A 25,821-nucleotide genomic window follows, 5' to 3' on the forward strand; every position below is an offset into this window, starting at 1 on the left:
CCATTGCTGCTCTCTCGTCTTAAACACACTCGTCTTAAACAAGACACTAATAGAGATGCCGATGTGAACCCTTTTTCACACCACCGATTAAGACCAAGTCAAGGCCTTTGAGTCCGGATTCTATTACAAAGGACACAAGCTCTTCTTGTGTCAAAGCTCACTACAAAACCGCACGCACACGCACACGAGCACACGCACACGCACACAAACATTGAATATCACAGGATTGTGAAAGGGAATATGTACGATGAAGTGCAAAATATAAGGGTATCAAGTCAAATTTATTGCATCTCCATTAATATTAGTTATTTTCCATCATTTTTTTGGTATAGTCTATACACTGAGTAATACGGGTCCTGTGAATTAATATACCAGGTTTGTTCTTTGGTGTTCCTGAGAATGTCACTCACGACTAGACATTAGTAACATTATACAACATAATAATTAATAATAGTTTATTTGCTTAATATACATTTTATGGAAATTATATTTAACCAAAAGATAAATGTACAGCACTGTTTTTACTAGAATAAAAACAAGCATTTAAATGAACCCGTGATCAAGAGCCGAGACCAACGTTTCAGTTTAGTTCACTTGTCAAATTGTTGTGGTTTGGCCTATGGATTAGTCATTACAAATTGCTTCTCTTAATTCTATTGCTTTATTGTAGAAATTGAAACTCGTAATCATATTTCTAGCCTACATTTAAATAATATTTTAAATTATTATTTGGTAAGATTTGACGCCGTAGAATTGCAGTGAACTTTACCCAACCGTTAGAAACATCTACGCTACCCTTACCTCAGACAGTTCGGCTCCCCTTTTTATTAATTGCTACTTCGAATAACGCTTCGTGCATAGTACCCCCGTTAGCCCAATAGAGGCCAGTATTACACTCACACCGCTCAATGACTTCCTCTGTGCAGCGGCGCTGACGGAGCCTGAGGTGTGCTACCTTCTGGACGGCATCCTGTTCTTCTACGGGATCATCCTGACCGTGCTCTATTTCAGAATCAGGGTGAGTAGTTTAATGTGCTTCTGTTAAGCTTTCTTTTATATTGTTTTTTAATTCTTGTTTTTAACTTGACCCTTCTGCATGAAAAATGCAACAAGGTCCACACACGCGCTTCTGTCACCAATCATTTTTTTTTCTCTCACTCCTCAACCAGCGTCAACAGATGAGTCGTTCGAAGGCTCAAACTCCTCCAATAAAGGGGAAAAAGGTACACAAACATGCACACAATGAACACACCTACAATGAACACACACAATGAAACCACTCACACAAACAAGGAACACACAATGAACACACACACACACACACACACACACACACACACACACACACACACACACACACACACACACACACACACACACACACAATGAACACACACACAATGAACACACAATGAACACACAATGAACACATTCACACAAACAATGAACACACACACGTACAATGAAAGCACACTGAAATAAATCACCATCACCCTCATCTTTCCCACTACCACACATCCTCTGAGCATGAAAACCAGAAATTCAACTCATCCTCTCACCTCCCATACGTCTGCCCGCCCTTTAATTTAAAGAACTGTTTGTTCGGCATGTGTTGGTAAGTCTGCATTTGTATATATGGTGGTAAACTTTTTATGTTTGCGTCCCAAACAGCCAGCGGAAGAAGGAGTATACACGGTAAGCAAACTCAACGGGGGCATGGAACAACACCATGGGTTCAAATCTCAGCAAGGATCAGATTTCTAGTTTGTAGGTCTTTAACATGTGTTCACCTTGGCTTGCTTTCAATTTCAACGACAGGTAGTTTCGGCTTTCTGTGAGTGTGTGTGTGTCGTGTGTGTGCGTGTGTTCAGTGTGTGTGTGTGCGTTTGTGACCCTGAAACTTGTCTTTGGGTGTGCGCGAAAGTGTGCAAAGCGTCGGTGAGACACTGTGTGTCTGTGAATAGTGTGTGTGGATGTGATAAAGAACTGAAACTGACCTCATGTGTCTCATGTTGTCTCCCCCCCACAGGGCCTGGCGTCTCACACTCAGGACACATATGAGACGGTCGGCATGAAGAAGAACCCAAACATGTGAACCAGTTGGTTTCAGCTCCGTCGGTTTGTGAGGCTGACAACCAATGTATAAACTATATTATCCATAGTCATTCTAACAATATTAATGTATAAACTATATTATCTAGTCATTCTAACAACATTAATCTATTAACTGTATTATGCAGACATTCTAACACAAAAGTATAAACTATATCATCCACATATGTATATTATCCACAGCCAACTATATTATCCACAGCCATTCAAGCAACATGAATGCATGAACTATATTATCCATAGTCATTCTGTGTATAATATATATTATCCATAGTCATTCTAACAGCATAAATGTCTAAACTATATAATTCACAGTCATTTTAAAAACATTAATGTATAAACTATATTATCCATAGTCATACTAGCGACATTAATTAATCAACTTTATTATCCATACTCATTCGAACAACATTAATGTGTCAACTATACTATGCGTGCTTCTTCATTCTTCTGTATGGAAATGTGTCTAGGTGGAAATAAGAAGCGGTAAAACACCTGATGCTCTCCTTCGAATCCTTTGCAAATATTTATGCAAATCAGGGCAGGCAAAGTTGAGCCTGTAGTGCCTTTGATTGTGTACAACAACACATGTGTTGTCGCATGCGTTGCGTGTGCGTGCGCCTGGCCACACGTAGACACATGGAAATAATAACATGTGAGCCGACACCAGAAGGGAGACATAGACGGGCTTTCTGCACGATGTACGATACACTAGGGGTCTGCTGAGGAGGTGATGATCTAGTGGTCGGGGTGGTGGGATGTCAACCGAAAGAAAGGTGTCTGGGTTCGATCTTCAACGTTCTTCGAACTACCTTTTGATATGTTCACACGTTCTCGAGTTCTACAAGGTAAATGTTACACAGTTGGCGTAAATGTTTTTAACGCCAACTGTTTCAATGTTTTTGCTGTTGGTGATTATTTTCATGTTATCTTTTTCTTTCTTTCTTTGGGCTGTGGCCAGATGATACTTTTAAAATTGTCATGACTTTTGTCTCAAATCAAACATGTATTGTACATAGAATATGGAAGTGGGCTTATATGTGCAATATATTTCATGTGGTTGTCATTAAAGATAAAAAGGAGATATACATTTGTGTGTTTGTGTCAATCCTCTTGTGGGGGCGCAATGGAAACCAGCCTCTCAACCTTGCCCGCATAGTCTGACCTCACTTCCTGTTTGCGTGCCTGCGTCTGATGTACACACCAGTGGGTCTATGTGTGTGTGTTGAAACCTAAGGGTGAGAACTGGCTTGCTTCAGGGTTATTTCTAGAGCAGATGCCACAGGAAGTCCCATGTGTTTGTATGGGCTCCAAAACACTGCTTCTGCATGTCCATTTCACCCTCCCAAACTGCTCACTTATCTAAATCTAACGTCTAACGTCTAACGCCTTCAAACTCAATTTGAATACAATTTAAACTGAAATGTGAAACTATCCTTACACTCTGACACTCACTCGTTGAAACCTGATGACCCTCTCAAACTAAACAACCTTTCTTGAACCAAATATCAAGCTCTTTCTCAAAGTGAATATCTAAATAGCTGAAATTAAATGAACTATCGTACCCCCTGCTGTGCTGTGACCACTCCACGTGATCCTACATTAAACTGAAATGTGTTTCCTCACCAAAAAGTTTTTTCCTTCTTATATATATATATATATATATATATATATATATATATATATATATATATATATTTATTTTTTTTGCAAATCTGCTCAGTATCTTTAGAGGCCCAATTGGCAACCTGCCTCAAATGTGGAGCACACTTTAAACAGCTAAACATTTCTGGAGAAGTTATTTACTGTAAAACATAGAATCTATATGGCATCTAGATTGATACATAATTATGATGTAATGCAGGTAGAGTACCAGAGAATTTGTGGCGGAGAGGGTTAAAAAATACATGAGTCCAACATCCCAAAAAAATGTATGATTACACTTAACACATTATCATAATTATTGTATCACAATTATCACACAACAATGCAAATATACAGTATGTTGCCCTACAAGTGGTCTGCAGCCAGCACTGACACCAACACGATGCACTCAGAGCCCCCTCCCCCTTCTCCAGCTACAGGAGGGTTTATACGTCGCTGGTCGACTCCCTTGATTGGACCGATCCAATCTGGAACGAGAGTGGGGAAGCTGATTGGATAAAAGTGATTATTCAATCAAACAATCAATCAAAGGCAATATGAATGAATAAAGATCCATAATGGACCTCTGTGGTATGTTGGTGAGATTGATAATATGTCTCAGCACAACCAATGAACAAACGAAATAGTACATATCGAACAGAGAAATGATTATGGTTTGCTGGTTCGATTATAGGCATGATTACAGAAAATGTAAATAGTGCATACTCCATTATAGAGTAAATCAAAAATACTGTGGTGTGCTGGTTTCATTTTTCAGGATGGGTCGAGCGGAAGTTATGGAGTTATGTCTTCACGCCTTCAGCATTGATCAGCGTGTGTGTTGGTGTGTTGGTGTGTGATCAGCATTTCTCGTCTCAGAAGGGAATCAGACGCCACCTATTGGACAATCTATTCGATTACAATTCGATTTGTTTTTTTAATGAACAAACAGCAGGTCCACATACAGCCGGTGACTCAGACCAATACCACAGCTTCTAACCATCCTAAGGCAGATTCTTGGGATTGAAAACGAGGGAATGTGTATAATATTAAACCTGTCTGTAAAGAACCTATAATACTACTTAGCATTTTATCCATGCAGTCGTTGTAAAGGCAGGACGACATTCCTGGTGTCGTTCTAAGCCCTGTTGGTGCGCCGGAGCGTGTAAAGGCTAGAATATAACTGTCAGCCGCTCAGCCCGAACCGGAAAGGTGACTTTCGTGCAGGAGTGCGTGTGTGTGTGTGTGTGTGTGTGTGTGTGTTTGGGTGTGTGTGAGCGCGCGTGTGCTTGCGCGCGTGTACTTGTGCCTGTTTGGATGCGCGTGTGTGCGTGTATGTGCGTGTGTGTGTGAGTTTGAGATAGAGAGAGAGAGGGAGGGAGAGAGAGAGAGAGGTTGCGACAGGTGTACACCAAACAGGTAGCTGCGCCTTGTTTTTTTTTTCTTCCACGGGACGAACGTATTCCCCCCTGCCTGGCCGAGAGCAGAACAGAACAACAAGTGACGAAGATTAAAGGATTTAAACATTTTACAAAGGAACAATTGGGTGGTTTTCCCCTTCCATCTCGCGGGCTAGAGCGCGATCTAAAGGTTTAACGCACAGACGACGCACGGCCCTTCCCCCGGAGCGTCCATTTGGAGATATTGTCCTTTTGGGGGGATGCGTTGCGTTTGATCTACTTAAAGGGGTTACTTTAAGTTCTTGATTGTGTTCTCGCTTCCCACCCGCTGACCGGGGCTGAACCTGAGGAGGAGACGCAGACGGTGTACTGGAACCCATGTCCTGCAGACATAGATAGAGCAGTGATCCCACCTTACAGCCCGACATCCCCTTAGCACTGCCTTTGGGACCCCCAGGTGGAGGATGGTATCGCTGCTCAGAGCGCTCTCTCTCTGTCTACTGGTCAGCTCCGTTTCTGGTAAGACATGGCGTTTCGCTTGTTCTTCATCTTTTCCTTACCAGGGTTGTTTAAGATTGATCTTGGTGGTTTGTTGGTGTGTTTATTTCCCTGGAAGTGCGCGTTTTGGATACTGCCCAGTTCAGTTTAATTTGAGCGATTATCATGGGGGCGTTTTATTGTATTTTCATAAAGTCTATAACGTTTAAAGTGAGGAAGATTGGCGGTTTCATGTTCATGTTTTCTTAAAATGCTCACATTTGCCTCTTGATGAACTATCAGACTATCAGCAAGGTAGGACGGAAGAGTATTGTGTGGCAATTCTGGAAAAACGGGTCGCTGTTGACCTGTCCACACCTGCCTGTGATCCAGTGTACTGATGTGTGTGTGTGTGTGTGTGTGTGTGTGTGTGTGTGTGTGTGTGTGTGTGTGTGTGTGTGTGTGTGTGTGTGTGTGTGTGTGTGTGTCTGTGTGTAGGTGCGCGCGCGCATGTGTGTGTGTGTCTGTTTGTGTGTGCGAGCGTGCCTGCATGCGTCTGTGTGTGTGCGTGTATATCGAGGAAAACCCCTCTCTGACCACACGTGTATTGGCCCTCTGTGTCTCCCTAGAGCCACAGGATGAATAGGCTGCTAGTCACCAGTGGTGTGTGAGTAGAGAGCAGGTGTCGTGTGCGGCCCAACAATGTCCCGCATGTGTAGGAAAGGCGTAGATGGCTCCAGGGAGCAGGGCGCTGGCGGAGCGCAGTAATGTCGCACAGGCAGATTCCACTCCAGCCCTTAAACCTCAGAGTGACGAACCCTAGAACACACCCAAAACGAGGGAAATGGGTTATGGTTGTGTTTGGTAGAAACTGTGTGTCATCGACCAATTGTTTTTTTTGACGACTAGGAACTTCTTTTCAAGATGAAAAGACACCACGGCTTGAGATTAATTGATGCTTGGCTCCACCCCGTTTGGAGACAACAGGAGGTTGTTCAACTTTGATTGGACCGTTGCTAATTGGTTGACGTGTACGCTATTGTTCCTTAACAGTGGCACTCCGTCCCAAATATGTAGTCTTTATTAGCGTGTGCCACGTTTAGTAGTTAAATGACAAACTATAAAGATAGGATAAAGATATATCAGACCAATGATAGATTTCACCAGGGACCACCCCGTTGTCAACTAAACATATCCAAACTGACGTTCAGTTGTAATTGTGAACTTGCCACATGGTGTAACTAAAATACAAACAAATGCTCTTGTGTTGGGCATTGTGAAATTAAAGATGACACAACCTCATTTGTTTTCCAAATGTAACAACCATGGGGGCTCCTAATGGCGCGTTTCCAATGCAGGGCGCGCTACGGTTCGGTTCGCAAAGGTGCGGTACGGATTGCGTTTCCACCGCCAAAAGTGGGCGTGACCCGGACTGAGCCATACTCGTTTTTCCCTCGTCTTCAGCACTCCTCCGTTGGGGTACTGAGACGCCTGAAAGGGTGCCGGAAAATTCGATTTACACACATCCGTTGATTGGTCGACAGAATCGTCACTTCCGGGCGACGTGGGGATGAAAACAAACAAACAGTAGCCTCGAGGTATTATTCTTTACAATGAACATGTTACGTTAAACGCTTGCTTGGGCGAACAAGGAGGTGGAGACGTTCCTCTGCATTCTTGGGGAGGAAGACGTTGTTTACGATGTTTAGTAGCTGCCGCGTCGATCGACATCCGGCCTAACATAAAGGGTACTGTCGGCGGTAGAAATGCGACCTCGGAACTGAGCTGGGCTATACCGCCCCCTCCCTACCGGACTGAGGCGAACCGAAACGTACCCCACCCTGCAGTGGAAACATGGCATAAGAGCCCCTTCTGGCCCTCCACTGGGCCAGATGTCCCTTTAGATCATCACTGTTCAACGTCATTTGTGAGTCCTATTTATCTATACATCAGTAGTGACTAATAATTTGAAAAGACAACAAGGACACAAAACATTTAACTGTTAAAAGGTTAATTGAACAGGAGCATGCCATGAGGGATCCACCAGTTATTCTAGTTGGTTTGTATACACAAACAGAGGCTTCACAGACTGGCAGGGGTTAGCTTTGCGTCTGGGATCAGTCAGTTTAAAGGCGACACTGCATGTTTCTGGGTGTGTTTTTCTCTGTCTGTCTGTCTGTCTGTCTGTCTCCCTGTCTGTCTGTCTCCCTGTCTGTCTGTCTCCCTGTCTGTCTCCCTGTCTCCCTGTCTGTCTGTCTCCCTCTCTCTGTCTGTCTGTCTGTCTGTCTGTCTGTCTCCCTGTCTGTCTGTCTGTCTGTCTGTCTGTCTGTCTGTCCCTCCTTATCTGTCTGTCGGCACTAGGGTGTCCGTATACGTGTGTTTGTGATTGTGTTTCTACATGATTGGGTTTACGCATGAGAGAGTGTGTGTGTGTGTGTGTTGTTGTGTATGTGTGTGTGTGTGTGTGTGTGTGTGTGTGTGTGTGTGTGTGTGTGTGAGTGTATATGTGTGGGTGCGTTTGTGTTGGAGTGTTTGTGTGTGTGTGTGTGTTTGTGAGTGTGGGTGCATTTGTGTGTCTGTGTTTGTGATTGTGTTTGTGAATTAATGTGAGTGTATGTAATATATTGGTGACTGTGTGTGAGTGTATGTATGTGTGTGTGTGTGTGTGTGTGTGTGAGTTTATGTGTGTGTGTGTATATGTGTGTGCGTACAAGAGTGTGTGTGGGTGTGTTGGTGTGTGTGTATAAATGCTCTAAGACAGCTCGTCTTGAGCAACACGTCGGACAGGATGCCTTTTCACTCTCCCGTCTCACCCCTTGTCTCACCTCCTGTCTCACCCCCGTCTCAACAAACGCTGCTTGTCTCTTACTGCGGAGACATAACATGCATGGTTTATCCCTCTCCTTTCTGTGCGTGTAGGCAACTATTGTTCAAACTCCATCTCCCCCTCCTCGCTCCCCCTCCTCTCTCCCCCTCCCCTCTCCCCCTCCTCTCTCCCCCTCCTCTCCCCCCCTCCTCTCTCCCTTCCACCCCCAACCAACCGTCTCATCACCTCTACACTCAACACTCGGAGGGTGATAATGGACAACGCAGGTTGTTAGGATTATTGTTTTTACTTCCAGTTTAAAGGTGGCCATTTTAGGTCACATGGTCAGAAGCCTGCAGATTGTGCATGCATGTTTATTGTGCGTGTGTGACCACCTTATATCTAACTTATATGAACTAGTTTATGCAGCTAATTAAATAGAATGATAGAATGAGAGAGAGTGTGTGTGTGCGTTTGTGTGTGTGAGTGATGGGTCATTATTAAGGCAAGCTTAATGGATTTCTTCGGCACGTCATCACATAGGCGCCCACTTTAATAGTAGACAGTAGGCTATTGTAACAGCTCACATATGTCTGTACAGCCAGGTTCAAATATTGAACAAAGAAACAGCCTCATCAGGTTAAGGTGCATCGGGTTATTACAGGTTAGAATATTGAAATGTTATGTCTTCCTTGTTTTCACAATCTTGTCCTCATTCTCTTTTGATCTCATGCCACCATTCTGTCACTCGTCCGCAGTAAGAGATAAGTGAGAGTTAAATATATTTATATGTATACATAATATATATGATAATTGCGATTTCATTGAATTGTTCAAATGGCATTATTGTCATTGCCAACCATTTTGAATAGGTCCTTGTGAAATAAAAGGATTGAATCAGTACATCACCAAAAGGTAAACCATACACCAAAAAGATTTTCCGAGGTGCATTAACATGCAACATAGAAAATTACTTAAAATACTTTGAATGAAAAAAAACAAAATATGTATTGTTTATGTTTATATATACATTTTACACTTACATTTACTCTTTGAATGTATTTTTTCACTCCCTCTCTCTCTCTCTCTCTCTTTCTCTCTCTCTCTCTCTCTCCCCCCAGTGGGGAGGGGGGAGTTCCTTGACGCACCCCCCGACCATGCCTTGCTCTCGCTGGCGGAGAAGGAGACGGTGCTGCCCTGCCGTTACCGGGACGACCCCGGGGTCAAGTCGACGGTGGTGCAGGTCACCTGGTACAAAGAGGGGCCCGGCGGCAGCCGGGACCAGATCATGGCTGCCCATCATCAGGACGGACAGACAGGTAACCTGACAGACAGACAGACAGACAGACAGACAGACAGACAGACAGACAGACAGGTTACCTGTCAGACAGACAGACAGACAGACAGACAGACAGACAGACAGGTAACCTGTCAGACAGACAGACAGACAGACAGACAGACAGGTAACCTGACAGACGGACAGGTAACCTGTCAGACAGACAGACAGACAGGTAACCTGTAAGCCAGACAAACAGACGGACAGACAGGTACCCTGACGGACAGATAGACAGGTAACTTCGGAGACAGACCGAGAGACAGAGGTCACCTGACAGACTGGTCACCTGACGGACAGACTGACAGGAAGAGGGGTCACCTGACAGACAGACAGACAGACACACACACACACACAAATAACCTGACAGATAGACAGACAGACAAGTTACCTGACAGAAAAACAGACAGACAGAAATGTAACTTCAGAGACAGACAGAGAGACAGACAAATAACCTGACAGATAGACAGACAGACAGGTACCATGAAAGACAGACAGACAGACAGGTAACATGGCAGACTTTTTACTTTACTTTCTTAATGATGTACTTCTGCATCATCCCCACTGCCCTCATCATCATCACCACCACCCTCATCATCATCATCATCATCATCATCGTTACCACCACCACCATTTTGGATCTAACCTTTACCTCTATCCCCCCCCCCCCAGCGTTTGGGCCGTGGTCAGGCCGTGTGCGGTTCCAGAGCAGCGAGCCCATGGTGGACTCCAGCCTGGTCATCCTGACCACGGAGGTGCTGGACGAGGGCAGCTACACCTGCCACATCAGCACCTTCCCAGCCGGGAACTTTGACCAGAAGCTGACACTCACTGTCTGGAGTAAGCAACCCCCCCCCCCCCCCCCCCCCCCCCCCCCGCCTTCTCCACCAACTGTCATCCACCAACCAATGAAACAGCCGCTTGAATCCAACTGCCGAGTGTCAACTTCAGTGCATCTACTATTTTAATGAACCACCGTAGTTGCGTAATGATTACGCGATTACTATGAGTGGGTGAGGCTGTGCACGCGCACTGCGTTAACACACTCCCCACTGGCATTAACGCCATTAACCAAACCTAACCCCATCCACCCTGACCTTAGGAGCTCCAGGGGAACCGTCACGCTCAGCTATCTTCTACTTTAACAGAGTGCTGCTTGTTCATGATATCACTGGTCCAACCCTTTCCAATTGTTGTCCTGGAAACTGAGCTGTTGTCAAGGACTGCGATTTTTCACATTACACAAATTAGGCAATATCTCCCTACATGAGAAAATAGCTGAGCGTTGTAGTTTACCTTTGAAGGTGACATATTATACCACCAGGTGTGCGAGTGATTAGCCATTACAAGCCGTTTTGAAAACCACTTCTGACATCACAAGTGGGCGGGTCAACTCCGATGTATGACGGATAGATGAGCAACTTTTGCTACAGTTCACTGGATAGGCTGGTAGATTAATATCCAGCACACATCTAGGTGGACACGCCCTCTTGTGATGACAGAAGAGGAAGATTACCCAGTGGACTGTAGCAAACGTTGCTCATCTATCCATGTGGTGTGTTCACTTCGCTGGAAATTATGGGGAAAACATTTTCAGCACGTCGTAGAGTTTGCGTGAATGACACCACATGACGCTGTTATGATTCTACTTCCTTTCAGCAACTCGGGCCAAATTTGGATTAAAGAGTTGCCCAGTTGGTGACACATGGTTTACTAGTGGCGCGCATGAACATGCGTTTTAGTCAATATAAAAGAATCAACCATCATATCACATACTTTACTATTGATTGACGTTGTAACGTCTGTTGGCATGACTTTGCTCAGTTTAAACGTTGTGTACTGGTAAACCAGCTCTAGTTAAAGATAGAGGAAGTGTTGCCGTCCATACAGTGGCAATACTGTACGGTTCTGAGTTTCTTTGGTTGCAATCCTTTTATTTTTCTTTCCACCTTGTGTCTTGGCCAAGTGTTGAAGTTGTATAGACTGGTATAATTCTCATAAACAAAAGCAATAGGATATAGGTGATAGGCATCAAGGAAATAAAGACATGCAAAGTTCTGACTGGTTTTTATCGGATAAAAACCCCCTGCTGTGAAGAACTTTTAGATTCCCAACCGGCTGTTTCCCAAGTGCACATGAACGGCCGCTGTCGGGAACACGCGTAAGCGTCACTGGCGAGCCGTCTCGTTATCACCAGGAGAGTGAACGCTCCTTTTATACATCTAGGTGGACTCGCCACTTGTGATGTCACTAAAATACAGGAAAAGGCCAAGTTTAAAACAGCTTGTAATGGCTAATCACACTCAAACCTGGTTTAACTCCCGATCTCAAGTGTCTGCCCCTGCTCATCTCATGCATGACCCCTGACCCCTACCCTCTAACCCCCCAGCTGTCCCCATCTCCTCCCTGGACCCGGTCATCCTGGTGGAGGGCCAGTCGTACCGTCTGGCCGCCGCCTGTCGCTCCGTGGCCCGCCCGCTGCCCAGCCTCTCCTGGGACACCGACCTCAACGGCCAGTCCACCAACCGCTCCTCCGACACCGGCTCCGTGTCCTCCCACTACTCCCTGCACCCCCTGCGGAGCATGAACGGCAAGAAGCTGGACTGCCTGGTCTCCCACCAGTCCCTGAAGAAGCCTCGGAGGCTCCGCAACAACGTGGTAGTGCACTGTGAGTCGGCCCCGGCTAGCGTGTTAGCGGTGCAATCTCATTCAGAAGCTAACATTGACATTTACATTTAGGGCGTTTAGCGGGTGCTTTTAGCCAAAGCAACTTACAATAAGTCCATTTCTCAGAAGAAGGAGAACCAATATATCATTGTCGGTAAAGTAAGGATGTTCACGGAAACAAGGCATTATTGTCATTGCCAACCATTTTGAATAGGTCCTTGTGAAATAAAAGGATTGATTCAGTACATCACCAAAAGGTAAACCATACACCAAAAAGATTTTCCGAGGTGCATTAACATGCAACAAAGAAAATTACTTAAAATACTTACTTGCAATGGTTGGTGCCTTGCAATGGCACCAACCATTGCAAGGTTAACCTATTTCCCGTATACAACAAAGTTAGCTAGGATAAGATGCTACCGAACCATCACCACTTTCCATTCCGGGGCCCATTCTGAGTTAGCTAGCTTACACGACTAACGTGAAAGCAGTCAACAAGCAATGTATGCTGCCTATCGCTGTTAGCGTAAGCAACCTAGCGTGTACAGGCTCATTCTGGTGCCAACGTTATCTGACAGACTCCTTCTGGTTATGTTAAATCTAACAAACTGACTAAAGAGTTAGCTATCTCATGCGGTCCTTTTGTAGCTGTACTCGCTAGCCCCTGAGCTTGTGAAGAAGGTGCAGAAGTCCTCCATCAAAGGACGCGACTGATGTAAATCGCACAAGACCGTGCACATGTGCACACGCATATTGCATACAGGCGGAGAAGCGCGTGGAACATCATCAAGATAGCATTCTCTTCATTACATTATCTAAAAAATTCTCAGATACTCATGAATGACTTTTACTGTAAAAGACACAGCAGAAACACCCAATAGTGACGGTGATCGTACGTCACGCCGGGCGCCATCTTGTGAGACAGAACCATCAGAACAACCCAGCGACCTTCTTATTTTCACTCTCGTGATCCAAATTTCTCTTTAAAGAAAAGCTTTGGGATTTTTTTAAATCTTTACCTTGTTTACAGATCATTTTGGGTCCAATAGCCTAATGAGGAATGCAACTTATGAAATGGAAATCCGCTGCATTCGTTATCTGCGAGTAGGGGTTCAAATGTTATCTTTGAGGGCAATGGCATCCGTCACATTCCTTCTTTAAATTAAAAGTGCTGGTTTTTGCCTCTGACAGGCTAAGATTATATTCTTACATAATGGAAAAGATCCCTACAAACTCGTTTTTTTACCGTTACCCTGATCACGGTTGTTATTGCGTCCAAGTCCTGCAAGAGTTGAGTCACTGCAGGAAGACAACGGTGGAGTTGTGAGTGACGGCTATAGACAGGGGAGTTTGTGTTGGATGACGAGCAAATGTAGCTCAGTGTTATCTCAAAGATTTGGTTGAAGGAATGTTGAGATTGTGATTAGCAGTCCTTTGTGATTGCCTGATGCAGCAACCAGATTTCTAGATCTAGATCGAACAAACAGTCTGAGTCCAAGTGAAAGATAAAGAAACAAGTTTAAAATCTTTGTCAGGATCCTTTCACTGATATAATATAATCTGATCATGTCAGTGGCCAAAACAACACCTTTAGAGGAGATGACTAAAGGGCCACCATTTACTTAAGGATCGCATAGTAGCCCATAAGCGGCTGACGGCTGCAGCCTTCTCAGTCAGTTCTTAGTTCAGCGTTAGTTCTTTGGTCCCACAATGATTGGAAATATTAGGTCAAAATTGTGTGTGTAAAATTGTAAAGCACATCAACACCTGAAAGTAAATCACCCACCAAACTCATCATTAATCATCCGCCCATATAATCTTCCCACGATAAAAAAAAAACCAGCATGACTCCGACTGACAGACATATTCCCAGAAATGACTCTAGTGTTTGACTGATTGTCAAATCTCTCCCCCTCTCCCTCCCGCCACAGACCCCCCCAACGCAGAGGTGTCCGGCTACAGTCCGAACTGGTTCGTTGGCATGGAGACGGCGATGCTGCACTGTCGGAGCGGGGGAAACCCCATGCCTGAGGAATTCACCTGGACCAGGTGAGTGGAGTGGCCAGGGGGGTTCTGTGTGTGTGTGTGTGTGTGTGGGGGGGAGTGTTGACTGTCTGGAGAGGCGAGGAGGCCGCGTGACTAAGTGTCTGGTCTTGACTAATGCCGCATTGCTCTTGTCTGCTCGTGGTTGAGGTGTTTTTTTCATTCAGTAAGGATTATTATTGTTTTTTCCGAGCGTGAAATTTATGATCAACAGTGTTGACAGGGTACTAAAGGTCACGTTAAGTGTTAGTTTGTTTGTGTGTGTATGTGGGTTTGGGGAGGGGTGTGTGTGTGTGTGTGTGTGTGTGTGTGTGTGTGTATGTGTACATCACCGTCAGGTAAATTATACATCAAGAGCATTGACCCTTACGTTTAACTAAAGAGAACCATTTTAAGTACATTGATTGGCAAAGTACACACATTTATAATCACTGAGCTTCTAAGTTCATGCGTCAACTAATTGGCAAATTTGGCCCAACTTGGGGACCACCATTTTTTAACCATTATCAAATCCCGTCTTCGTCAGCGATAAACTCGAGCCAAGAGGGGCCTCGACGTCTGGGCAGCACGCCTGCTTTCACAGGACCTCCACACAACACCCCACCAGACGCATTGTGTGGAGGCTGTGGAGGGGGTGTGTTCAACACCTCATTATCATGTTCCGCTCTGAAAAACCTCCTCCTGCTCCTCCTCCTCCTCCCCCTCCTCCTCCTCCTCCTCCTCCTCCTCCTCCTGCTCCCCCTCCTCCTCCTGCTCCTCCTCCTCCTCCTCCTCCTCCTCCTCCTCCTCCTCCTCCTGCTCCTCCTCCTCCTGCTCCTCCTCCTCCTCCTGCTCCTCCTCCTCCTCCTCCTCCTCCTCCTCCCGCTCCTCCTCCTCCTGCTCCTCCTGCTCCTCCTGCTCCTCCTCCTCCTCCTCCTCCTCCTGCTCCTCCTGCTCCTCCTCCTCCGTCTCCGCCTCCTCCTCCTCCTCCTCCGCCTCCTCCTCCTCCTCCTCCTCCTCCTCCTCCTCAGTGGGCCAAGCACCCCGGGGCTCTGGGGCAGTGGGAGAAACTGTCTTTCATGTCACATGCCTCCTGCGGTTCTTCTCACTTCCTTGAGTCACCTGCCGATGTCTAAAGGACCGAGCCGCCTCCGTCGCGCGTTCATTCACCCCTTCTCAGGGCGTGGTCGCCCCCAAAACCGGGGGGGGGGGGGGGGGGGGGGGGGGGGGGGGGGGGGGGGGGGGGCGCCTTGAAAAGGAAAAAAGAAAAGAGTTGGCTCTCCGCCACACGGTTGATCCGAAGCGACAGTTGGGCCCTGAGGCGGAAATACTGTCAACCCTGCGTGAAGAGATGCCCATGTTCAGCCCGGGTTCGAAACGCCGTTTTCCTTTTCTCTTCTTCTTCTCTGGTCATTCCCGGACGCCGTCTGAGGTCCGCTGTGGATTTTTTTTTCGCCACCAGCTCCCCGAGATGTTAGTCACACGAGAGCATAATCAGGATGGGTGTGTGTGTGTGTGTAGTGTTTGTGAGTTAAGCTCACCAGACGCACACGATGCACGCAATCATTCAGCCAGAGGACGTGTGGGCACATGCACACACACACACACACTCACACACACACACACACACACACACAGGGCTTATGTGTGTTTGTGTGTCAACACCTGCGTACGGCACGCCAACCCCCGATCGACACTCGCAAGAGGCGCGGGGAAAGTCAGTTGTGCGCTCTTGTTACAACTCACCCTGCGCACACACACACTCACACACACACACACTCCCAGTGTTACAGTGGGAGAACCGGTTTGCTGAGTCAATGCAAAGCGAGGGGAGGTGAAGTAATGGTTGCTGTCAGCGTGTCTTGTTGCAGCTTGTGTTGTCGGCTTCAGACACAGCAGACAGTTTCACACCAGGGAGGGAGTCGGAGGGGGGAGGGAGGGGGAGGAGGAGTTGTTTTATGGGGGGGGGGCGGGGGGTGGGTGTAGGTGTGAAAGCTGGAGCGATCTTTAGAGATCTGCCCAGAGGAATACGATGCCAAAGCCGTGGATTTGTTTGCAATGTTATCAGAATGTTGGCGTGGGTACGTGCGGGCATGCTCGTTGTCGTGGTGGAGATACGTATGGGCCATAGATGTTTAACCCTTGACCCCCACTGAGACATAGGCAAATCCTTCCACTTGAGTTGAGGCCGCCGTCAGGGATCCTTCCCACTGGAGGCTTCTATACTGTCCCAAGAAGCTGAACAAGCACTCCCTCAACCCCTCACATTGTCATGAGCTAATGCGTTTTTACTATTTACTATTGACACAGGTCCCTCTGGGTAAACAGAGCAACCTTTTGTTATTTGGTTACATTAGGGAAAACTATGTCATGCCTCATAGACAGCCAACGTTAAAAACTCTATAGAGACATGTACTTTCTCCCCTGTAAATATGTTCATATTGACTTTGTCAGACTGCTACTACAAGCTGACCGTAATGGCACATTTTATCTCCTGCAAATACAAAGTGAAAGAAAACCAGTTCCATTACATAATATCATTTAACCTTTTGAAACACGGACAAACCAATTGGGAAAAATAATAATCAATAACATATACAATCGTTTTCAAATGTTATCCAGACTTTTGCAGTCGGCAACATGACAAACTCACGGTGTGTGTGCTTGTGTGTGTGTGTGTGTGTGTGTGTGTGTGTGTGTGTGTGTGTGTGTGTGAGGTCGTTTGTGCGCTTCTGTGTGTGTGTTTGTGTGTGTGTGTAATCGTTTGTGCGTGTGTGTGTGTGTGTGTAGGCAGGGAGGGGATCTCCCACAGGGAGTCATTCCTCACCCCAACGGCACGCTGGAGTTTGGGCGCCCTCTGAGCGCGGGGGACGGGGGCGTGTACCAGTGCGTGGTCAGGAACGTCGTGGACAGCAGCAAGGCGACGGTCGAGCTGAAGGTGGCCGGTAGGTTACTAGCTCTATTATTAGCTCTATTTTAATAGCTTCATTAATGCTCTGCTCTTCTTATAAGTTTCTCCCGAAGACGTTTTCAACTCAGGAATTGAACAAACATGAAGGCACCCGCCTCTCTCAAACCTGTGTTTGTGAGCAGGTCCTCTCTCTCTCTCCCTCCCCTTCTCTCTCTCTCTCTCTGTCTCTGTCTCTGTCTCTGTCTCTGTCTCTGTCTCTTTCTCTCTCTCTCTCTCTCTCTCTCTCTCTCTCTCTCTCTCTCTCTCTCTCTCTCTCTCTCTCTCTCTCTCTCTCTCTCTCTCTCTCTCCCTCCCCTTCTCTCTGTCTCCGTCTCTCTGTCTCCCTTGCTCCCTCTCTCTCCCCCTCCCTCCCTCCTTCCCTTGCATGACAAAAACATGTTTGTTTTGCCCAAGCCTGATACAACAATATAATATAAAAATAACATTGTAACAATTAAATAAGACATCCCTCCCTCTCTTCTCCCTCCCTCCCCCCTCCCTCTCTCCCTCCCTCCCTCCCCCCTCCCTCTCTCCCTGCCTCCCTCCAACAACAACAAACACGCCTGCATTGCCAAAGCATGCAAACAGCAACAACATAACATTATCGCAAGTGAATAACCTCCTCTCCCTCCCTCTCTCGCCCCCCCCCCCCCCCCCCCACCAGACGAGCCCCAGAAGGAGGCGGAGCCGGACAACCTGCTCCTGATTGGTGTGGGCGGGGCGGCGGGCGGTCTGCTGCTGCTGATGTTGGTGGTCATCGTCAGCGTGACGTGTCACCACAAGCGCCGCAACAAGAAGCTGGAGCGCCAGCTCACCGTGAAGGAGTGAGTGGCCGCCGCCGTGCGAGGCGCCGGCGCCGGCGCTCTCACAACGTCCACCGCTTTGTTTAGGGCCCCCCAGGGGGTCCCGTCAGCGGTGGGAGGCTCATGGATAAGAGCAGCTGACCCGACCGAAGGGTCGGCTTGGTTGCGTTTTGCTTCGTCCGACGAGCAAGACGAGAACACCTGAGTGATTGACTTTAGGAGGGTGTGAGCTGGGAACCTGATGTCTTCCTTTGTGAAGGGTTAAGCCGAAGGTGTTGTGTGTACCTGGTACTCCGATGGCTTTTATGATGCATCCATTGTTGGAATCTGAGTTGATGAACGAAGGACATTTGAAAGGTCTTCTGCGTAGAAACACAGGTTGCCTAATGCTTTAAACCCACGAGCAAAACCAGCAGCACTGCTTGGTGTGGTTGACATTACCAGCAGGTGTGGATACGTAAATAGGTGTGCGTGTGTGTGTGTGTGGGGGGGGGGGGAACGACAGATGCAAGTGGTGTTCAAAGAATTTTCCGATAAAATTAGATCGCCTGACATCTGTTTTTGTTATATATTGTAGTATAAACCACAGGTTATTCACATTCTTCATATTTTATATTTTATTTTCTTAGAAATTTTCCATGCTTATAGATACATTATTCTTGAAAGAGAGCCACTAAAACTCCCCATTTCCCTTTGTGGGTCATTAAAGTAGTTCTGCTTCTATTAGGTTAGAAAGCACTGGTCTCCCTCCCTAGCTTCACTGATGCCTTTGTGACCCTTTGTGATCCTGAGACGGGGCCCTCCCAGCTAACCGACCCAACTAACCGACCCCTCTCACGTTTTTCTCGCTTTCAGTAATGAGATCAGCAACCTGGTCCGCCAGGCCTCCTTCAGGAGGGTCAACTCGGACCAAATGGACTCAATAGAACAGGTAAACGCCGCGCTGTTCCCCAGCTAGACGACAACGTTTCTGTGTGTGTGTCTGTGTGTCTGTGTCTGTGTGTGAGTTTCTGTGTTTCTCTTTGTGTGTCTGTGTGTGTGTGTCTGTGTATGTGTCTGTATGCATGTGTATCTGTGTGTGTTTGTGTGTGTGTGCGTCTGTGTCTGTGTGTCTGTGTGTGTGTGTGTCTGTCTGTCTGTCTGTCTGTCTGTCTGTCTGTCTGTGTTTGTGTCTGTCTGTAGGTGTGTGCGTGTGTGTGTGTGTGTGTGTGTGTGTGTGTGTGTGTGTGTATTTCTGTGTCTGTGTGTCTGTCTGTGTGTCTGTCTGTCTGTCTGTCTGTCTGTCTGTCTGTCTGTCTGTCTGTGTGTGTATGTGTGTGTGTCTGTGTGTGTGTGTCAGCTCACCACCTCCTCTTGTTGGTTGTGTTCCTTCCAGATGACAGAGAAGAACTCCCTGAGGGTTGAGGGAACGATTCGAGCCAGCCTGTCGTCCCTTGGGGTCAGTACACACAGACAGTCACGTGTGTGTGTGTAGGTGGTTTGTCCATGCCAAAACAACCTTTCGGCGTGGACACACCTCTTTCCAACATTTTTGGCTAAATTGACTAGATAGATTGGGACTTTATGAATCCCTCTCAAAATTGCACTTCCAGCAGCAGCAAACGCCAAGTAACAAACAGAATAAGAGTAAAGTTAGTCATATCCACGGGATATTTATCAAAACACTCTGGGTGCTGCGGAGCTACTTGAGAGGCTGCTGTCTCTAACAGCGGCAGACTTGACCAGACCAAAAACTTACTTTTTTGAGGGAAGTAAAAGTGCTTTAAAAATATTACAAGCCACAGGAAACCCACAACAGCGGGTCCAAAACCAGCCGATCCCATTTCCTGTTTTTCCCAAACATCTTCCCCATACGATGATGAGTGTGTGTGTGTGTGTCCAATGGAACGTCATGTGATGGAAGTGGAAAGCGTTGATATAAGTCGACAGTTTGTGAGAGGGCGTCGCACCGCCAATCAGTGCGACTGGGATCCACTGGTAACCTGAGAGTCAGAGATTTAGTCAGAGTTATTAATTATTGCTCATGGTACGACGGTGATGGTTCCAACACCGAGCCTTGTGCAGCCCGACCGACCCAACCTGTTCCTCCCGGCTGTCTGTTGACTACTGCCCTGGTTGGCTAGGGGGGAAAGAAATGTGTGATGCAATAGGTTGTGAAACACAGTTGGTGTTCACTTTAACTTCTTCTACCCCCAGTTCCCTTCCTTTAATTCAGACTCTTTGCTTTGCATTTCATTTTTTGTTGAGATACCGAGCCTTTGCACCCCACTCTGACCAGTGAGGGGGGGTTCCATTAGGGAAGGATGAAGAAACTCTGCCACTGCTTTTCTTCTTACTTTACAGAAAACAAGTCCAGTTTCACATCCACTTCTGAGGGCAAAATAGCTTTCCTTACTAATGTATTTTTGGGGTTCGTTACAAATAGTTTCGATTTGCAAAATTCCTTTAATGCCAATGTAGATTTATGGTAAGTCACAAATAGTTTCCATCTGCCAAATAGCTGTAAACCATTTGGAACAAGCCCTTCCTTACTATTGTCGCATTAGGGTTAGTGACAAATACAGATTTGCATCTGCAAAATACCTGTCCTCATTAAGGTATCATTAGTGTTAGTCACAAATAGTGTACGCCTGCCAAATGCCTTTCCTTACTAATGAGGCGGTTGGGTTAATAAAAAATATTTTCACATCTGCAAAATATTTCTCCTTACTAATGAAGTAGTAGGGGTAGTAAAACATAGTTTACATCTTCAAAATGCCTTCTCCTTAGTAATTTAGCATTAGGGCTAGTCCCAAATACAGTTTCACATCTGCAAAACACCTCTCCTTACTAATGAAGCAACAGGGTTAGTTACCAATACAGTTTCACATCTCTAACTAATGTAGCATAAGGGTTGATCACAAACACAGTTGCACATCTCTAACAAATGTAGCATAAGGGTTGATCACAAATACAGTTTCACATCTCTAACTAATGTAGCATAAGGGTTGATCACAAATACAGTTTCACATCTCTAACTAATGTAGCATAAGGGTTGATCACAAATACAGTTTCACATCTGCAAAATGGCTTTGCCCAGGACACCCCCCGGGACAGCAGGCCTGAATGCAGGACCATTCCAGCCCTCCCTCCCCCCCCCGCTGCTCCCCCCACCCTCTGTCCCCTAACCGGTGTCTCTCACCGTGCTCCGCAGGACCAGGCTCTCAGTCGGGACAGTCGCTCCACCCTGTCGGGCGGGTGGGCCGGTGTAGGGGGAGGAGGGGGCGGAGGGATGCTGCTGGACCACCTGGGTCGGCCTTCGCTGACCAACGGGTCGCGGCGAGGGGGCAGCCGGATCCTGGAACGGGACGAGGAGAAGAGGCTCCGCGTGGAGTCCTACGCCAGGAACAGCACCATGTCGCTGGTGAGGGGGCCGCACACACACACACACACACACACATGAATGCAGCTATTTAGGATACACACACACACACACACACATGAATGGGCATACACACACACACACACACACACACATGAATGCACACACACACACACAAAATCTGCAGAAACACACAAACAAATTTGCATACACGCACACACACACACGCACACACACGCACACACACACACACACACACACACACAGGAATGTGCACACATACACACACATGAATGCACACACACACATGCAAATGTGCATAAACACAAACACAAATGTGCACACACACTTACTTGCACATTTTTCACACTTTGTCATATTTTTCTTAACCATCCCACTGTTGTCAGTAACAGTTTGGTTCCTATTTTCTACAACAATCAAATCATACAAACTAAAATGGCGTAGGCTACGAAACATTTCCAATTGCGCCGCGCACCGGGTTAACTAAAACAACGTCGGCCCACGTTACACATGCAACGCTAAGCACGATCCATGATAAGACACACACACACACACGACATTCAACCCTCCAGTGGACACGCACCCTGGGCACCCTGAGATCCACTCCGCCCGGCTGACGTCCCCCCCTCCCGGCGGTGTCTCCAGCAGGACAAGCAGAGGATGCACCCCCCCCTCCTCCCGTCCCCCGTCCCGGTGCTCCACTCCACCGAGATCCTGCGCACCCGCCAGCCCCACGGCACCGACGACGGAGGAGGAGGAGGAGGAGGCAGGATCGCCAACGGCACGCGCAACATGCAGCCCCCGCCGCCCCGCTGCGGCTACCCGACCCGGGGCGACGAGGAAGACGAGGAGGACGAGGGTCTGGGCGGCCTGATGTGTCCTGAGGTCCAGGGGCGGCTGGTGCGCGGCGACCGCCACGGCGACGGCGGGCACCCCGACGACGACGACGACGACGACCCCTACGGCAGCGAGACCCACAGCTCGCTGATGATGGACGCCCCGCAGGTCCACTTCCAGCAGCAGGCGCCGCAGCACCACCTGACCAACGGGACGCTGAGACCCAAGAGCCGCTCCCCCCTCCCCAACCCCCACGCCTCCCACATCCACAAGGCCCAGATCGTTTAGCCGGGGGTGGGGGGTGGGGGGGGGGGGGGTAACACGCCCCCCCCTAGGCCCAGGGCGGACTCTATGAGCCGCAGAGCTCTGGGCTCTGATTGGACCTCAGATAACCGGGTGTGTTCTGACTCCTACATGTCGGCGGCGATGAGACTGAGATGAGCCGTTGAATGTGTTCCGCCCAGAACCAGGTTGTGCTATGCGACACACTGGCTCTGGGCCTGGAATACACTGGGCATTGTTTGTTAATGCTGTTCTAGGTGTCCCTCTGTGCCCGTGGTAGGTTCTAGATGGATGGACAGCTGGGAGGACAGGACAGGTGACCCAGGGGGCTCGTCTGCCAGGGGGGCAATAGGCACCAGTTATGTTCTGTGGTTATTTAATGAATTGCTAATATGTCTGGTGCAAAGGGTGCAGCCTTTATAGCACACTATCAACTAACATGAGATAAAGCCTGCTATATTTTTGTATATATTCTTATATATTTCCCTACCTGGAAGAATCCTGTCACTGAGGGGTTCTCTAGGGTCGAGGGTGTTCGAATCCCAGTCGAGCAGGTCCTAGGTTTGAGTCCACATTCTACTTGTAGACATCTTTGAGCAGTATGGCCTAACTTCTTGCTCCTTTTTACTTTGATGATTTATTGGGGATGAAAGTGTCTACTAAATATACGGATAAATACTTCCATGCAAACGAATTTTGCATATTTCCCCAGTGAACTTCCCTCTCATCTCACCTTCATCCGCTTGTCCGGGGTCGGTCGCGGGGGGAGCAGCTCAAGCAGGGGGCCCCAGACTTCCCTTTCCCGGGCCACATTGACCAGCTCTGACGGGGGGATCCCGAGGCGTTCCCAGGCCAGTGTTGAGATATAATCTCTCCACCTAGTCCTGGGTCTTCCCCGAGGTCTCCTCCCCACTGGACATGCCTGAAACACCTCCCAAGGGAGGCGCCCAGTGGGCATCCTTACCAGATGCCCGAACCACCACATACATTACTTTAGAAAATTAAAGTGCCTGTCTGGCACTCTAACCATGTACAGCTATTTAGGATATCAGTTGATATTGAGCTACAAGCACGGTAAATATACTTTCAACAAATGTATTTGACACACTTCTGACGCTGAGCGGATTGGAGACCAACGGTACATTTTGCCACCCTCTAGTGGTGAAACCTGGCCATGCAGACAGTCCATGGTGGGAGCTGAATCCCAAACATACCTCTGTAAATCGCCCTCTGGTCCTCTTCTGGGACGTCTTCACACCGCACTGAGAAATGTACAGTCACACAGTACATGATGTATTCCTGTTATTACTATTAGCACGCCGTATCGCATCAATGCTGCAACTGTAGGCCTAACCTATACTCTGTACTCAATAAGAATGGATCTTCCCAGTTGAAGAGAGCCAAAGATGTGATGGATGGTTTATTTTGTGGTGGCTGTCATGTTGTTACAGGCATTGTGGTGTGTTGGATCTTTAATGAGTCAGATCTACCGGGAAACGCGCCTTAAGAACAGGGACTGTAACGAAAACACACCCAGGCCTGAACATTTGTCACGTTTACTTTGACATACTGCAATAAAGACTGGACGAGTTGAGTCGGAAGAGGATGTGGAGAGGATTGTATTGGGACAACAAAGAAACACAAAATATTTACATGATGCATGCCCATAGGCCTGTCTAACATTGTGGGAGTTTTTTATTTTAACCACCAACTGCCTTGACGTGGTGAGATATCTTTGCCTCAGGGCAAATATGAAGTATTATTGTGTTTCACAAACATTTTGAAATGTTTTTATTAAGTGTTATCTGTCTGTGTAAAAAAATGTCTTTTCTTAGCAGATGTATATTGTTTTTTTATTCTTTGGGACTAAATGATGTTGATATAGCTCGTAAGCAATTGAATGCATATTGGAGGGGTCATTGATGTATAATAACAGTGACCTCTTTCATATAAAGTAAAAAGAAACGGACGCGCATTGCCGATATGCGGTATATGTGTAAATATTGCCCCCTAGTGTATATATTGTGAAAGTGCAGCCGTTTTATTCCACTGTGATCTTGAAACATCGTTTCTCGCTTTTTAAAGCCATATTTTAAAGGGGTTTGTGTGGGTGTCTGAATGTAAGCCTGTTGCTTGGTATAAAAAAAGTGGAAATAAAGTTCCATATTTTTATTGTATTGTATTTTACATTACCGGCGACAACATAACTGTGAGCTGGTGTGTCGCAAATCTACTGAGGGAAACACACACACACACACACACACACACACACACACACACACACACACACACCCACACACACACACACACACACACACACACACACACACACACACACACACACACACACACACACACACACACACACACACACACACGAACGAACACACACACACACACACACACACACACACACACACACACACACACACACACACACACACACACACACACACACACACGTTTGTCTCAAAGCAGTATGCAAGAACAGAGTGAATAAAATGTTTGTGTTACTTTATGTGCAACACCTACACAATTAGAAGTTATCCAACTGCAAGATAAAATAATTAAAATGGTTCTAAAAATAACCCTTTCAGTATGTCAGACATTATCGGTTTTAAAGGTTTGCTTTTTATGATGGATAATCTTTAGTTGACCAAGTGTTCGGTAACCCAAATAGGAACAAAAAAGAAAAATAGTTGATGTAGGCCTAGCTTAAAGTAAAAATAATGTTTTAATATTTATTTAAATGGGCACTAGAACGACCAACCCCAGCATGCATTATGAAGCTGCATGATGTATGCATGAACATAAATCTATTTCAGAAGCTGTCAATTCTAATCCACATCTTCCAACAAAAAAATTAAGTAAGTAATTTCTGATGTTTAAAAGTAACTTAATTACCATGTTTCAAGAACTGTAAATGATGACCATTTAAAGAATTGTAAGTAGCTTCAATCATGTAAGACTTCCACTTTCCCGATTCCACTTAAATCAGATAATAGTTGTGATGGACTTTAATTTAATCAATAAACCGTAAATAATTTATGTAGGATAATGATACTTTGATATTTCTTTTGGGGGGGGGACTTCAAGATTTGACCCG

General features: G+C 46.7%; 3 protein-coding genes across 3 annotated transcripts in view; all 3 read left to right on the forward strand.

Moving 5' to 3' along the window:
• The window catches only part of fcer1g (Fc epsilon receptor IgFc epsilon receptor Ig), a 5,970-nt gene extending 2,768 nt beyond the window's left edge, over positions 1–3,202 (forward strand). The window contains exons 2-5 of the mRNA XM_030339189.1: positions 927–1,018; positions 1,170–1,223; positions 1,672–1,695; positions 2,030–3,202. Of these exons, the coding sequence (XP_030195049.1) occupies positions 927–1,018; positions 1,170–1,223; positions 1,672–1,695; positions 2,030–2,095 (236 nt within the window). The 3' untranslated portion in view covers positions 2,096–3,202. The remainder of the gene's footprint in view (positions 1–926; positions 1,019–1,169; positions 1,224–1,671; positions 1,696–2,029) is intronic.
• Positions 1–9,543, forward strand: part of ndufs2 (NADH:ubiquinone oxidoreductase core subunit S2) — a 21,556-nt gene extending 12,013 nt beyond the window's left edge. Inside the window, exon 15 of the transcript XR_003973676.1 lies at positions 9,513–9,543. The gene's annotated coding sequence lies outside the window, so the exon portion shown is untranslated. The remainder of the gene's footprint in view (positions 1–9,512) is intronic.
• On the forward strand, positions 5,056–24,890 carry LOC115529993 (nectin-4). Its single transcript, XM_030339156.1, has 11 exons — positions 5,056–5,675; positions 9,561–9,758; positions 10,445–10,612; positions 12,162–12,440; positions 14,371–14,488; positions 17,252–17,406; positions 18,076–18,235; positions 19,070–19,145; positions 19,590–19,652; positions 21,408–21,617; positions 22,242–24,890. The coding sequence occupies exons 1-11, from the start codon at positions 5,621–5,623 to the stop codon at positions 22,719–22,721; spliced, it is 1,962 nt and encodes a 653-aa protein (XP_030195016.1). The 5' UTR covers positions 5,056–5,620; the 3' UTR covers positions 22,722–24,890.
• The last annotated feature ends 931 nt before the right edge of the window (positions 24,891–25,821 follow it).

The sequence above is a fragment of the Gadus morhua genome, chromosome 17 (genome assembly GCF_902167405.1).
Source record: "Gadus morhua chromosome 17, gadMor3.0, whole genome shotgun sequence".
NCBI classification, from domain to species: Eukaryota; Metazoa; Chordata; class Actinopteri; order Gadiformes; family Gadidae; genus Gadus; species Gadus morhua.

What these genes read in the sequence shown, in the direction of transcription:
- LOC115529993 (XM_030339156.1), top strand. Translation starts at nt 5,621, where the DNA reads ATGGTATCGCTGCTCAGAGCGCTCTCTCTCTGTCTACTGGTCAGCTCC. An exon ending in ACTGGTCAGCTCCGTTTCTG is followed by an intron (nt 5,676 to 9,560) that starts GTAAGACATGGC and finishes CTCTCCCCCCAG; the next exon opens with TGGGGAGGGGGGAGTTCCTT. An exon ending in GGTCGAGCTGAAGGTGGCCG is followed by an intron (nt 17,407 to 18,075) that starts GTAGGTTACTAG and finishes CCCCCCCACCAG; the next exon opens with ACGAGCCCCAGAAGGAGGCG.